This window comes from Lineus longissimus, chromosome 12 (genome assembly GCF_910592395.1).
Source record: "Lineus longissimus chromosome 12, tnLinLong1.2, whole genome shotgun sequence".
NCBI classification, from domain to species: domain Eukaryota; kingdom Metazoa; phylum Nemertea; class Pilidiophora; order Heteronemertea; family Lineidae; genus Lineus; species Lineus longissimus.
In genome coordinates, this window is record NC_088319.1 from 11,989,646 (window position 1) to 12,004,622 (window position 14,977).

Sequence of the window (14,977 nt, forward strand, 5' to 3'; positions counted from 1 at the left end):
CTATTCATATATATCTGTAACAGCCCCATGGGCATTAACAAGATGAAATAAATTGAATTGAATAAATTGAATTGTATATCTATAGCCTTTTTAAAACTGACGGCTAGCTACACTGGTTGTGATGCGAACAAGTTCACACAACCTGTTGAAACTTAGGCGTTCTGGGCCTTTCTGTCTCTTCTAAAACAAACTCAATCTTTGTGTGAGTATTGAGTATTCTTTGAAATGACTCTACGGCCCGCTCTGGGAGAATATTGTACTGTAAATTCCACTGGTAAAACTAATCGATATATTCCATCGCCGCAACAGCAGCACGATTTGGAGTTTCCCACTATTATTTCACAATAGGGAACGTTACTGTAGTAAATGTTGGATAGGGAGAGGTGTATTTCCATGTTGCAATATACCGTGCATGATACACTCCAGGTGCAGTGGACCGGCCTCGTCCCTCACCATAAGGAGATTCAATTAGGATGACGCAATGGACTGACCCGGGAGTCTCGGGAAATGGAGAAAAAATATAAATATGATCAATTAAAGGCTTCTATCCTGTCATTAGGCCTCTGTCCGTCAGATTACATTATTTTACATTTTACGTTGTTTATTTACCCAAAACTATTTCGGAAGAGTTACCAATCAGCGCCGCTCTTCGGTCTACAATGACGTCACGAGTGTCAACATCAAGTTTCAATATATAGCTAGAACAGATGGGCTTCCCCAGTCGGCGGATGATCACTGAAGTTTCACGAACGGGAAAGCCCAGCGCTTTAAAACCATGGCGTTCGAGTAGGGTCTCCAATCATATCGCAGATAAGTGTTGAGGGTGGTCGCCATCTAGCCGGTCGTTTCACTTCCAGAAACATTAACTGATCGAAACAAAAGGAGAACCAGGATATTTTATCTGACAAAGACCTAGGGCTGAGCGGATTTTTATCAAAATCATGTCGAGATTGGATTTATTGGTGCTTTTCGTAAGTACATTTTTATCGATTTGATGTGAGGGGTTTTCCAATGATCGATTAAAATCCAGGAAATAATCGACACTTGGGTTTGAAAACCTTCTTGTCAAATAAGACACTGTCTATTGAGTATTTTACTTTCTAATACGTTTTATTTCTTCAGAAGAGTTGCAATGGCCTTTGGGAGTAAATTTGACTTGTGGCATTAGGGATTGACCATTGCCATGACCATTTCGGCTAGAACTGAATCGTAAAGCGCAATTAGAACTTTTTCCAAAATGAAGTGAATGTCAGTTCTTGTTTTCCAGAAAACAGACATCCACCCTTGAAAAAGCTCGAATTGCTGTAGGATTTCAAGTTCTAGCCAAAATGGTGGTGCCTATGGTTTATCCTAAGGGGAACTACAAAAAGATATCTGGGCATTAGGTCATAGATTTTACGTGATCTATAAGTTTACTCCCCGGGATATTCTATTGAAATATATCATTTTGTGATATAGGTCAAACCTGCAAAACGAATTTCTCTGTTAGTTTGCCTATGCATAGCAGACCTAAAGAGCAACAATATTAGGCCTTGTGTGTGGATGTAGGCCTATGCGTGGTATTTTTAGCATGGTGGAAGAGATGGAATTGAGCCAAAAATACCGCGTAAAATATCACAACAACAGCGCAAAACATGACTGTGTGTGTGTGTGATCAGGAGTGAGCTGGGTTCATAAACCCAGCTATAAAAGGACGTTATGTCCGGCAGACTGGGGTTGTCTGAAGACTTAATTGATTAAAACGTTCTAGCTGGAAGCCATGGCGCCTTCGTCATCTGACAAAACAACCATGTATCAATCTGCCACAGCCGGAGGCTCGTTTTGAAAGAGCCTGTCATGTGCTTGGAGGTCAAGGTTACTAGTCTGTTTTATCTGGACCAAATCAATCAAAATATGCTATACAATGTGTAAATTCATTGAAACATTTACATTTTACAATGAATTTACATTGTATGTACACTTTCATCTTTTGGGAGAATTATTCTTTGTGAATGACATCTAAGTGATAAAAAATATATATTCATTTTGCCATTTTTGTGAGTCATATGTGACTACGGCCATAAAACATAATGTCATAAAGAAATATACGTATGGCTCCGCGTAAAAGTTGACGAAATGCTGCTTGAAAATATCTTTAAAACTTCAACGTGACCGTCTATAAAAGTGTCGTACAATGTCTTGGAAGCAGGCTTGGGCTAAATTTTTGTCCTGGTATTTTTAAAATTGACGAGTGCATTCTCTATCATATCGTCTATCTGCTGCCTTATCTCCTAAAAGATGTGAATTGATGTTAGACCTGATAGTATAGCCTATGTAAACCTTTACTCTAAGACATAAATCACTCATCCTGGCTTTTAGGCCAAAGCACACGGGTCACTGGCGGACCTCATCACATATCGATTCTCATATCGTGAGACAAAACCACAATTGATTTTTTAAGCCTTTTAGCAGTTAAATTGTCAATGTTTGACCGCGACGCATAAAAGAACGCGTGGTGTTGTGAATCTGAAATTTAGATTATGTTATTCCGGACAGTCGGGCAAGTAAATGGTGAAAAATAAAATGGTGATTGACCACGGAAATTTTTTGATAATCGACAAATTAGACAGACTTTGATATTTCCACTCTTTTCAGCCAACTGGCAGAAAAAACTCAAAACACGCCCCCTATCACCCAATTAGCAAAATTTGAAATTAATTTTTTCATCAAATAATTTCTTTATATCTGTAGACTTGCCACAACAAATATTTTTTCAATACCTCTCCAAATATGTACTTGAGAGTTAAAAACATGCACTCGTCTAATTGATAGGCCTCGACCCTCCAACCTATGAATATTCATTAGTGGTCTTGTCTCTCGTTGTCATTCCACTGCGGTCGTGGACATCTTGATATCAAAAGGTAAACATGGGGAAGTAGCCATCAGGGTGTTATAACGTTTTAATGGGTTTATGTGTGTTTTCCACAGGAACATGCCTACTACATGCATTTGCAACACGATTTAAGGTTTGAAGCAATCTTTATCAGTCCCCTTTATAGCCTAAATCTCCCTTAGCGAATTCTCACAAATGCACCCTTATTGATATTACCTAACTTTTCACAATTAGATTGAAATTATTTATAGAAAAAAATCATTGTGATTTTCCGTTAAGTTACATCTTAAAATACCCTTTTTGTGATTGTGATCTTTAGAACTGCTCGTGCACATAAGGGAGCATTTCTGAGGTTTAACTTTATCGAACTATCCACTTGATCACGGGATGCACTCAAGCATATTAGGACCGCCTCATCACCACGCTACTATCAATACGCCGGCGTATGCACGGGATGGAGGAAGGTGACTGGTTATAATCTTACTCTGGCGATCTCAGGGGCAGGTTGGTTACAACAACTTACACGCTGAACACGGATTTCGCGAAGAACTGAGATTCGCGAAAAGAAAATCAGAAGAAAAAATGGGTGGTAGGGAAAAACCGAGAATTATCGTGAAAGAACTTTTTTTATCGCCACAATAAAAAGTTGCAAAAAAGCAGTAGGCCCTACAGTATTTGAAGCGTTTATCATATTCATCCCAGTAATTGAAATGATTGATGACCAGAATAGTCGAGGGCATGCTGGTCTTTCGTATACCCTAGACAACACCTGAACTGTTATGTAAAGAAAGTGGGTCCAGGAATGAGACACTTATGTTTATAAAGGTGGCTCGCCTGGGGTAGGAGCTGCGTTTAGAAACCGACCTTCTGACCCTGATAAGTCGATGGACGACTTAAAGGATTTTTCCACGCAATGGGACAGAATTTTTATTCTCTGTTAGATTTTTTGTCTTATTCATAGTGCCATAAACGGCTTTCTTAAAGGAGTTAGTAATTACTGTATGGTTGTCCAGCAAAAAAGTAAAGCAGATATACACAGTGCTGTCGTGCAGTTATCAAGCATGGAAGGGTTTTGATTCGTTATTATGAGTTACTCTCGAGGTGTTTACCGAGCTGAGCTTTGAACTTATACCCGCTATTCCTGTAATGTGATTGAGGCATTTCGATTCAAAATAAGACCAACTGATCATATAAACAAAACATGGTTCTGAATCTAAAATAACCTATCACTAGGTGATGATAAGTTCATTTGTTGTGCTTTCGACATGTGAACTTTAAATCCCCTGCAATGACATACGTAAACAAAATGTTCAATTCAAACTATACAGGCTATTATTCATCTCACCTCAAGTTTAAACAATTAAAAAAGTCATATATTTTCCTTGTCCACTCATATTACGTACTGCAAATATTTAGAGAGTGCAACTTATACAATGTTCCTTCCAAATCGAATCATTTAACCCCATTTATGAAATCCTCCTTTATTTGCATGCTTTGATGATTTTGACTTCTGACCACTGATAAAGTTTAATTTGCACGGCAGTTGTGATCTTATAATAGGACGTTTATTTGCCATTTGGAGTCAGATTAGTATCTGTGGTTTAGGAATTTCGCAGCCAAATAAATATAATTTAGGGCCCCGCTAAATTGTCTCAAATGTGTTCAGATCGGACCGAAATTCATTGTCAGAGGTCAACTGACCTGGGGGGGGGGGGGGGGTGGTGGGGGGGGGGGGTCCTGTGTACAAAGTTTCAAGTTCATAGCTCTAGCGGTTAAGAAACGAGCCACTGTTTTTGAAACAGGATACAGACAACGACGACGACGATGGACGACGACGACGGACGACGGAGACAGCAGTGTTGTATAGACTCCCCTACGCTGAGCCAAAAAGTCACGAGATCAGTTCTTGGAAATATACGCCTCCACTTGAACGTGTCAACTGATAACTCGGCAAGGAATTGGTTCAACAAAACAATTCACGATTCCTTCGAAATGGAAAAAAATGCATTCATATGAACTTTATCTTTCTAGCACTAACATATTCTAGTCGATATTTGACATCCAAATACCGCCGGTGAACATTCAAAGGCGTACGCTGTTCGTAATTACTGTTGCTCCAGGAAAATAGAAATGCAGTTATACAAAATGCCGTAGTGCAGTTGTTATGCATACGAATACGCTGAAACTCTGTATATACTGTATAGTATGTGTACATCTGTCTACACTGCGGCAATCTCGAGATTTAAATTTAATTTGTATATACGAAATTCTTCAAATTCAATTACAAATTTGACGAACGGCGTCAGAATTCGGTCACATTCCTGTGCACGCAGCGAGGACAAAAACACGTAAACTGCAGTAACAGATAGACAAATCTCCATTGAGTATACGACTAATCTTAAATAAACAATTCGAGTTAAATAAAGTCGTCGAGTCTGCTACCTCGAGGCTTAAAAAAGTCTGAGAACCACAAATTATACATGTACTATTATTGAAATATTTGCAAAAGCTTGATCAAAATTCTTGTTGTATAAAATCGATCACGAAATGGATAAGAACTCTCAAAAACAGTGACTGCTAAGTTTTTATGGACTTGGCCGCTTGAAGTGGAATTTATTGCCATAATAAAATGTTATGTTTAGCCACTCAAGCCATTAATACCGTAACACATAAAATGGATGATTATACAAACCGTTAGAATTCAACAATAATTGGCAGGCAAACAGTGGTGAACTTACACAAACCCTGTCTGACTTTTAAAAAACAACATTTTGACAAGATAAAAGGACTACACATTTTTTATACAAGTATTTAAAGGGAAATTGCTATAAGATACATATAGAAGTACTAGGTGTCAAAATAATTATACTACACTTTTAAAATTAATTTGCATCAAAACTATCATTCAGATTCTCATCAAAAGAAGTTTAGTATTATCAATTTTAAACGTGAATCATGTTTTTTACGCCTATAGTTTGTAGCAGTCCTACTTAGTATATTTGACTGGAGTCATGCTATGGATAGCCACGACGGAATATGCTCCTCGAAAATGTTTTTGCAAAAAGAACCTTAAAGCAAATTATGGCATTACGTAATAGACGTCTAATTCTGATTTTGCATGGGGTCAAAAAGGCTATTTCCCTCTTCAAAAAATAATTCAGGGACCCTTAGTCTTTTTCCCTCCTGAAACTACTTATTTAGTTGAGGTCAAGTCTAGGGTTAAGCCCCCTTACCGTCGTGTTTCTACATAGGCCCACCTTTGAGACGGCGGGTTCTATCTGAAATAAGAAGTGATTTGTACTTCATGGTACTTTTTAAACCAAAGTTCAATAACGCTGTGTTATACTTCTCTTAACATTGTACGAAATGCTTTATACTTTATGTTTAAAAATATCTGAATGGCCGTTCGAACCAATGATACTCGAACCAAAGACTTCGAGGTTTTGCATTACAGATGTTGCACTTTCCACACATACTCCCAAATTCCTAGGAAGCACTAATTGTGTGTTTCCGGAAAATGTATTTTCCCAGCTGGATGCCCATTCTTTCTCGATCTCATTGAAGCATGGCTAATGTCCAAACATCTCACGGGCTAATGCAAGCTGGTGTTATTAAACGGAGGATGTGCCAACAACCTCGCCAAACGGACCACGAAACTGGTCTCTCTTGCATTGGATGCTGCATGTAAAGATACGAAATTCAAGGACCTGGAAACGATGTCGAGGTGAACCCTGGGTCACGTTAACAACCAAGGTATCATGAGCAATCACGTTTAAATCTTTCATGCACCTGGTGTCGGGCCTGGGTGGCAGAGGCACAAAAGCTGTTGTTTTGATATTGCCGGAATTTTAAGAGTGAACGCTCGAACCCTTGAACCGCCGTACTACATAGTCTGTTTAAACCGCGTGTCACCAGTCATTATAGTTACAGCTTAAACATACCTGTTATGAAACTAGTCGAAAAGAAGTTAGGCCATGGTAATTTGACTGCTCTGGTAGTTGCCATTGCACCGACTGTGAAATTAGTTGTTCTAACTATCAAATAAGTAATTTTTTATCAATTTGATGGTACTTTAGCCGGAACACCTAATTTATGGTTAGTTTTTAGTAATTTCACAGTTGGTTCAACAGCAATTACCAAATTATATGTAGTCGTTTTTTCTAATGAATTTTTAAGTGTGTGGAAGCAGAACTTGTTGAGGGCATCAGGGAATCAGTATAACCAATCCAATCATATCAACACCCGAGAACGTGTTCGCATCCTGGTGACCTTGGCATTCTTCATGCTAACTGTCAACCCATTAACTGGGAGAGAGATTGAATACAAAGTATTTTTGATGGACCCTCAAAAATCCTCCGTTTGTGATTGATGATTATCTTAGAATCATAATAAATCCCACCCACAAGATGACAGCATGTCACACAGCCAATCCCATCATCTCTGACAAAACCGCCACGAAAGATTAACCATCGTTTGACCAACGCTTCGAGTTTAAAGACACATTATAAATAGATTCTGAACGCTGGAATTAAACCCTTTTCATTATGAACTTGATGGGAAAACGATGTTATCCTGCGGACTCAAAAGTTTTGGGCTTCGCCAGGGTACCGAATCGCCGTCGTAGACATTTCGCACAGTTCGATAGCAAATCTCAGGTTGCTACGAATCTCTATCGTGTTTGCAGAGTTGGCAACAAAAGGCCCCATGAGTAAAATCACAGCGGAGCGTCACAGTGTATGTATCTATAGACGTCAGGTTTCTCCCAGCAAAATTAAAGATATTTGAAAACTGGATATATTCTACAATGCGGTTTTGTCCACTGATCAATTTTGGGATTCCATACCAGCATTGGCTTGTCTGATTGATGCCTGAAGACGTGTTCGTATCTAATTCAGGGTACGAGTGATTACTTCCCCATATACACCAACAAGGCCTTGCAAAATCGCTGCAAATTAGAGAAAACACACGATCTCCCCTGAAAATGAAATTAAGTCATGGCCCATGATATCCTTTGAATGCTGATTTGATATCAGCCAGAGAAATTTAGGTATACATGTATACATGTAAATGTAGACTTCTGGCAGCAGATTGGCACATCACCAAACCTGATAGACCTGGACATTATTTACTAGATAATGGCTTTTTATCCACCGCTATGTATTAAACCTTCACTGTACCAAATCTACACCAGTGTTGATAATAGCTGACGAATATTGATGAATCCAATTGCACATCATATGACTACATTCTATCAAATTATTGGCACAAAATAACTACAACAAAACAAGATACGTTTTCAGACAAAGCACTGCGATATACATGCGACCATAGGCACCACCATTTTGGCTAGAACTTGAAAGTCTAAAGTTATTAGAACTACTTCAAAACGAAGTGAATACTAATTAAAAGGATGGGAGTTAGTTCTTTGTTTTCCAGAGAAGAGACACCCACCCTTGAAATTTGCACTCACATCATTTTGAAGTTCTAGTTGCTTTTAGAGTTCAAGTTCTACCCAAAGTCGTGGTGACTTGTCAACGCTCAAGCTTTCCATTCCGACATATGTAGATATTTCTGATTTCAGCCACATTTTCGTCGAATGTCGTCCAATGAATATGACCTCATTATACTTCATATTTATCAGAAATTCTCTGCATCTTTTCAGATTTTTTCATGTTTAAACTGCCTGCCGTCTTCCCTATCGCAACACGCTGACATCGGTGCCGATAAAGCCGTCAAACCTCCCGCAAACGACACATCAGATTCAAATTATGATTATCCGAGTTCTGAATATTTCGAGGACGATTCGATCTTGATACCTGGCGATGCTAACACGTCCGGCATTGTACCCGGAAACCTGCCGAACAACATCGAAAATAATCCCTCAGTGGATTGTGTCGAGGTAAGTCTGATGTTTTACATAGGCAAATGTAGCTAAGCGTGTTACCTGGAATCGTCAGACATGCTATGGTTACATTTTACGCCTCTTACAATTGAAACTCTCTTTCTTGGTGCAGTCGGCACCGATGTTCAGGCCACCCGAGCCTTTCACGCAGCCATGGCACCCCTATCGCCACGTCATCTCGTGGAATTTGAACAAACTGAACTATTTCCCGTACAACCAAGTATGGATTTTGTACTTCGTACAACCAACAACGTCTTGGCGAGTACACTCCTTTTTCAAACGATTGAAAAAGGAAACACGCATATTCAACCTCGAAACCTAAAATTTCCAAGGCAGCTGCTTCGACCACATGTACGGGCTATCACTATCTACGTACGTCTGCCAGCTGGCTTTCGCGTCTTGCACACATCAGATTACTGGTCAGATACTGCTGCTGGTCATTTACAAACAAACTCTCAAGTGTCTAAATAAATAGATTAGTGGTTGGGTCTTGTTTACATCACGAATACCATCTATTCAATCGGGTTAAATCTGACAGAAATCATATTGAGATGTTACATCAATCTTCCGTCCTCCGATCGGCAGCAAAGTACTTTGACTGAACACTTATAGTCACTTATAAATTTCTCGTAACTCATAACTCGTTTCAAATGCATGTACATGTACAGAAGTGGTTGATAATGAAATATCCACTAAATGCATGTTTCTCATATGAAAATTTCCGCTGATCCTTATCTACACTTCAGACTTTTTCAATATCCTCCATTTTGTTTCCAGGACGAAGTTGCCTCAGCGGAGGGCAAGATCGCCGTGGACAATAATGATGCCATCGCCATCTCTAACGGTGGTGGTGCAAAACTAGACAAAAAGGTAAATACACACACATCTCCAAGCTTCGCCACTGGTAACAGTTGCCAAGACGATCCTAGCATGTTACAAGTCAAATTAAATGGTATTCGAAAAAAGGACGATGTTGTATTGCAATGTCAAACGCCTGTGCTCTCTGCATGGACTCACATTGCGATTCGTTTACAGGCCACAATCTTTGGGAATTAGCCACTACGCTGATGAATGCCGAAGGCAAACTATTTGTAAAGAGTGCATTTGGCTGAAATTAATCCATTGATCAGAAAAATGCATATGTATGGGCCACCGCATCTAGATTCAGCTTCAGCAAGACAAAGGGATGACAAAAGGGCACGAGGAACACTGTTAAATGGCTTGAATTCCAAATATCAGTGGAAATGCAACCCTATACTGGTTCTTCTGCTTGCTTGATAAAGGGAGTGACGAAATTAAGATACTAGCTGTTCGACTGTGTCACGGTAGTGAATGCCGAACTTCTGCGTTTAGCTGTTTTGTGGTCTTTTAAATACTCGGGTCAGAAGTTTTTAGAAACATTTAATGTATGAAACTCAATTTGTTTTCAGAATATCACGAAGGTATTGAAGAACAAGCGTCCCTGCAAGACAAGAAATGGAGCCGATTCTGATAAACAAGCGGGCAACCGAAATGACAGTGGTCAAAATAATGACACGTTACAAAACGACTCGAAGAACAACAGTCCTGGTGGGATAAATACGACAGGAAAAATAGTATTGGCTTCTATTATAATTCTTGTTCTCGTGACAATTGTCGCCGTTGTTGTGGCATGGTACAGATGTAAGATGACTAAAAAAGTGGCCGGTGATGTTGAAAGTGGCAATTGCACGGGGGATATATCAGCAACAAGTCAATCTCCGGATGAGAGCTCAGCGCAATTGCTTTCGAAGGAGATTACTGAGAATGCTAAGAATGATGAGGCGGCGAAGATTGCTGGGCCTGAAAGACAGTTTAGCACCGAATCTGACGAGTTTTTCGAATCGTCTGGACCTCAGAGTTTATTTAGCACCGTTTCTTTCAAGTCCGCTGCTGGACCCCAAAGACAATTTAGCAACGAATCTGACGAGTATTACGAACCGTCTGGACCTCAGAGTTTATTTAGCACCGTATCTTTCAAGTCCACTGCTGGACCACAACGACAATTTAGCAACACATCTTACATGACTGCTTGCGAAGCATCTGGCCCACAAAGCATATTAAGCAACTATTCTTTCAAGTCTACGTTCGAAATGATTCCACTAGATAGTGGTTCACTTGAAAGTTCGAATGACAAGGACGCTTGTGAAAACGAGGAAACAGGCGAAAAGGAAAACTTTACGTTAAGGATAGATGGTGATGCAGTCAGTGAAAAGTGGGAAAAACGTGTATCAGCGCCTCCTGTTGAGGAGGCGACAAACTCAGAAAAAACAGGATTTTTAGGTGTCTTTAAAAAGGTATTTCACTTGAAGTAATGTCACGACTATTTCAGAGTGTCCTCAGTCATATCGTTTCCGTCCTAAAAGTAGAATCTGGACTTGTTGTAGAATTTTGAAATGTACCAGGACAGAATGTCTATGGAACAAAAGGTTCTATCAGGGCTTTCTGAGCTATTGGCGGTCATGGCTATAGAACCATATACCATAATCCGTCAGCATACAATAGAACCAGACACTTTTTCCAGGGTGACATTTTCTACTTCTACACCCGCTGTTCAAACCAAGGTGGGTCAGTAGCTTGGCGTTAGCTGTAACTCGGCATTAAATACAAATTCTAACAGGCTTTACTGAAGAAGATGACTATAATGAATATTCACACTTGGATATGAAATGTCTATCAAATATCTTGAATGTGATAGCACCTATAGTTAAAGTTAACCCAAAGTTTGTGACTTCAAGGTTGACCAAAAGCATCACCATTTTGGCTAGAATTGGAAATCTGCGAGTCATCAGAACTCTTTCACAACACACTTCATGTCAGTTTGAACGATGGAAGCAAAAATGGTGGTGCCTATATGGTCAACTCTTAAGTGGTTTTTAACAAGCGGGTCCTTGCAAGTATTTTAAAAGTACAAAATTTAAGGTATATGTATTGCATTTCCTCTAGTATGTCTGAGAGGTGCTTGTCTGTAGTTCAGATGACAATCAAAAAAAACTTATACTGGATGTGTCAATGTGTACGCTTTTGATACCTCATAGCGCCAACGTTAAGGGTTGACCATTAGGCACCCTTGACCATAGGCACCCTTCCCTTCCCTTTGAAGGAGTTCTGATTGCTATATGATTTCAAGTTCTAGTCTAAGATGGTCTATGGTCAACCCTTAAAGGCACAATTTATGTTGAACTTTATTTAACGAAGTCGATAACGCCAAGATGCTTTACTCCAATTATAATCCTTATAATTAGATTGGAGGGCATTTTTGCATCATCCACCTGTGTATTTAATTGCTCATGGTTGTCGCGGCGGATCCAGTGAGAGGATTTCTTTAAAGTTTAGTTTTATTAATCTCGGGTTCGAAACCGAACACATTTTTTAAAATTTTACTAACCATGGCAACAAAAGATTTTTTTGTATCTATGTGTGCATATTGACGTAGTGCATTGGATATAGACATTTTCAGATTTGTACAAAGCCCCCCCCCCCCCGAACAATCTTATTCTTTGTGAACAATGGATAAGTGTTGGCGGGTGCATTTGGGTTTCGGGGCTTTGCCAACATAATCTTCAGGAACGAGGCATGAGCCACGACATCTACCGGCATATTAACCAGAATAGCTGCTGTTTCTCTTACCAGTTTTGCATTTTAACTCATGAATAACTGTACATAAATACAATATAAAATGTACATAGGCTGTACGTCTATGAACGCAATTATATTGATGATGTTTGTAGCGTACAAAAAAATGTATAAAGCTTTGCTCCACGACATCTATCTATTGTTCAGGTAAACTCACACAATAGATAAACGTCGTCGTAGGGCCTGAACGGGTGGTTGCGAAACCTCACTATTACAGTCGTACGGCTGAAATACGTGTATTTCACATTTATTAAAATTTGTATGATCGATCGCAGCGGATAAAATGTGCTGGACCATCTTTAAAACTCTCTCAAAACAAAGTGAACGCCAATTACAAGGGTGGTAGTCAGTTCGTTGTTTTCCTGAGAACAGCCTCCCATGTTTTAAATGGACATTCTCTTCATTTTAAAAGAGTTCTAAAGTCTAATTGCTTCAGGATTTCAAGTCCAAAATGATGGTGCCTATGGTCAGCCCTTTATCGGTCTGTCACCGGTTTTATATGTTGGTGGATTTCTGATAATGACAATACATGTACTTGATGATGGTACTCTTTGATGGCATTGTCATATTATTACGCACATGTATGTACATAGTGTAAATGTTATAATGCGTCAGTATATTGCTCTGTGCCTATTGAGATTTATTCATTAAACCATTATGTAAAAAAGTCGTTCGTTGTTCCATAACTTCTCTACCATAACAATCTCAGAGATGACGCGCCGAAAAAAACAAGGACGGCCATGGCTGTGAAGATGGATTTGGCTCGATTGGGCTAGTACCTACAGGAGGCTTCGGCTCAGTTTACATCGTTTATACGTCACTGGAATGTACAACTTCGAACAGGTCATTTCCAAAGAGTAGGCTACATAGGATTCACGGTGTCACTTTGCACCCTCTTGTCATGTCATGACATGTTTCAAAGCCTACATAGTCCATAATACATACTCATCCAGCTATACAGGAAGCAACAGGTGACGATCTATCGTCTACCAACAGCGGGCACATACCTTCAAAACAGAATAGGCTTAAGAAAATCCAGACCTGCCCCCTAATCGTGAATACTGGCAAGACCAGCTCTGGGGTTTTGCGGTGGCGAAACTCGAGGACAGCCAACTTCGTTGGCGAAAATGGACTGACTGTATAGCATGCATCAAATACATGTAAACGTGCAGTGCCAAATGTAACGTTAAATGAGGGCATCCCGATCTTCAACCGTAGCAAGTCGGCGCTACTCCACCGCCGAAGCGCCACCTTACGTCCAGATCAGATTGTCATTATCTTCCCAAGCACCATAATTGTATGAGTGAGATAAACCACTCACTCTGATTGTCTATCGAGTGCCATTCAACATGTAATGTTTTCAGCACAACATCTGGTGCCACGGCGCCCCGCGGTGGCACTGTCGTATTTTCTTCCATGGCTATCGCAATATATAGTCACAGTCTGCGCTGAGTTCTGCACTAACGCAAAAAGGTAGTCTGTCACAACGTACATAACAGATCGAGTATGGTCGTCGATTTTCGATCATGTTTTGTTTTTAAATTCAAACTGCAGTGCATAACAACGAACATGCAAATTGGTGTAATCTATAAATGGAACAGACAACTCCGGCAAAAAAAACTATCAGTTAAGACTTTTTCGCGTCGTTTAGAACCTGACATTCAAAACATATTCATTATTATTCTGAGGTGAATGGTACCAGGGCCAAATCTAATACTATAGAGACGCCGAGGATGGGGGGGGGGCAGTCCTTTAGCTATGGGGAATGCTGCAAAATCCACAGTACGGTTATATCAGCATCAGCCCGACGCCAAAACTGAATAATCACATTCATCATCATTCACTCCGAGGTAGACCAATCCCAAGAGAAATTAACCTTTCTATTATTTCTGAGCCGCCAATCCTGCACACACGATTTTTCTTATATGCACAACTTGTGTAGGAGTAGTATGGATTGTTCTTTAGTGCGATTAACGCTGGTGTCCCAGGTGCCGCAACAGATGCCTCTGAATGAAGTAATCCAGTGTAAAGTTGTGACAACCAACAGCCCAGCTACGATAATGCCAAGCTGTCTCTGTTTTAGTGTACATGTATATTATTGGCGGATTGACCACGCATGTTGGATGACAAGATAGCACAGTGGTGACAAACGGTTCTAAAGGAGAAAAAACGCCTGGGACAGAATATACAGTAGGCTGACACTGCACGTTACATGTATTTGATGCATGCTATACAGTCAGTCACTTTTCGGTAACGAAGTTGGCTGTCCTCGAGTTTCGCCACCGCAAAACCCCAGAGCTGGTCTTGCCAGTATTCACGATTAGGGGGCAGGTCTGGACTTTCTTAAGCCTATTCTGTTTTAAAGGTATGTGCCCGCTGTTGGTAGACGATAGATCGTCACCTGTTGCTCCTGTATAGCTGGATGAGTATGTATTATGGACTTAGTAGGAATTTGACGGGATTTTTCGGATAACGGAATTTGACGAAAAATCTCAGACGGTTATGACCGAATTATGGATCCAAATGAAATATGACGGACTTGACCCTGT

General features: G+C 40.0%; 1 protein-coding gene across 1 annotated transcript; it reads left to right on the forward strand.

Moving 5' to 3' along the window:
* Positions 1-718: 718 nt before the first annotated feature.
* Positions 719-13,074, forward strand: LOC135497285 (uncharacterized). The gene is made up of 4 exons (XM_064787055.1): positions 719-971; positions 8,535-8,771; positions 9,552-9,644; positions 10,205-13,074. Exons 1-4 carry the CDS (start codon positions 942-944, stop codon positions 11,105-11,107), a joined length of 1,263 nt encoding a protein of 420 aa, XP_064643125.1. The 5' UTR covers positions 719-941; the 3' UTR covers positions 11,108-13,074.
* Positions 13,075-14,977: the final 1,903 nt, after the last annotated feature.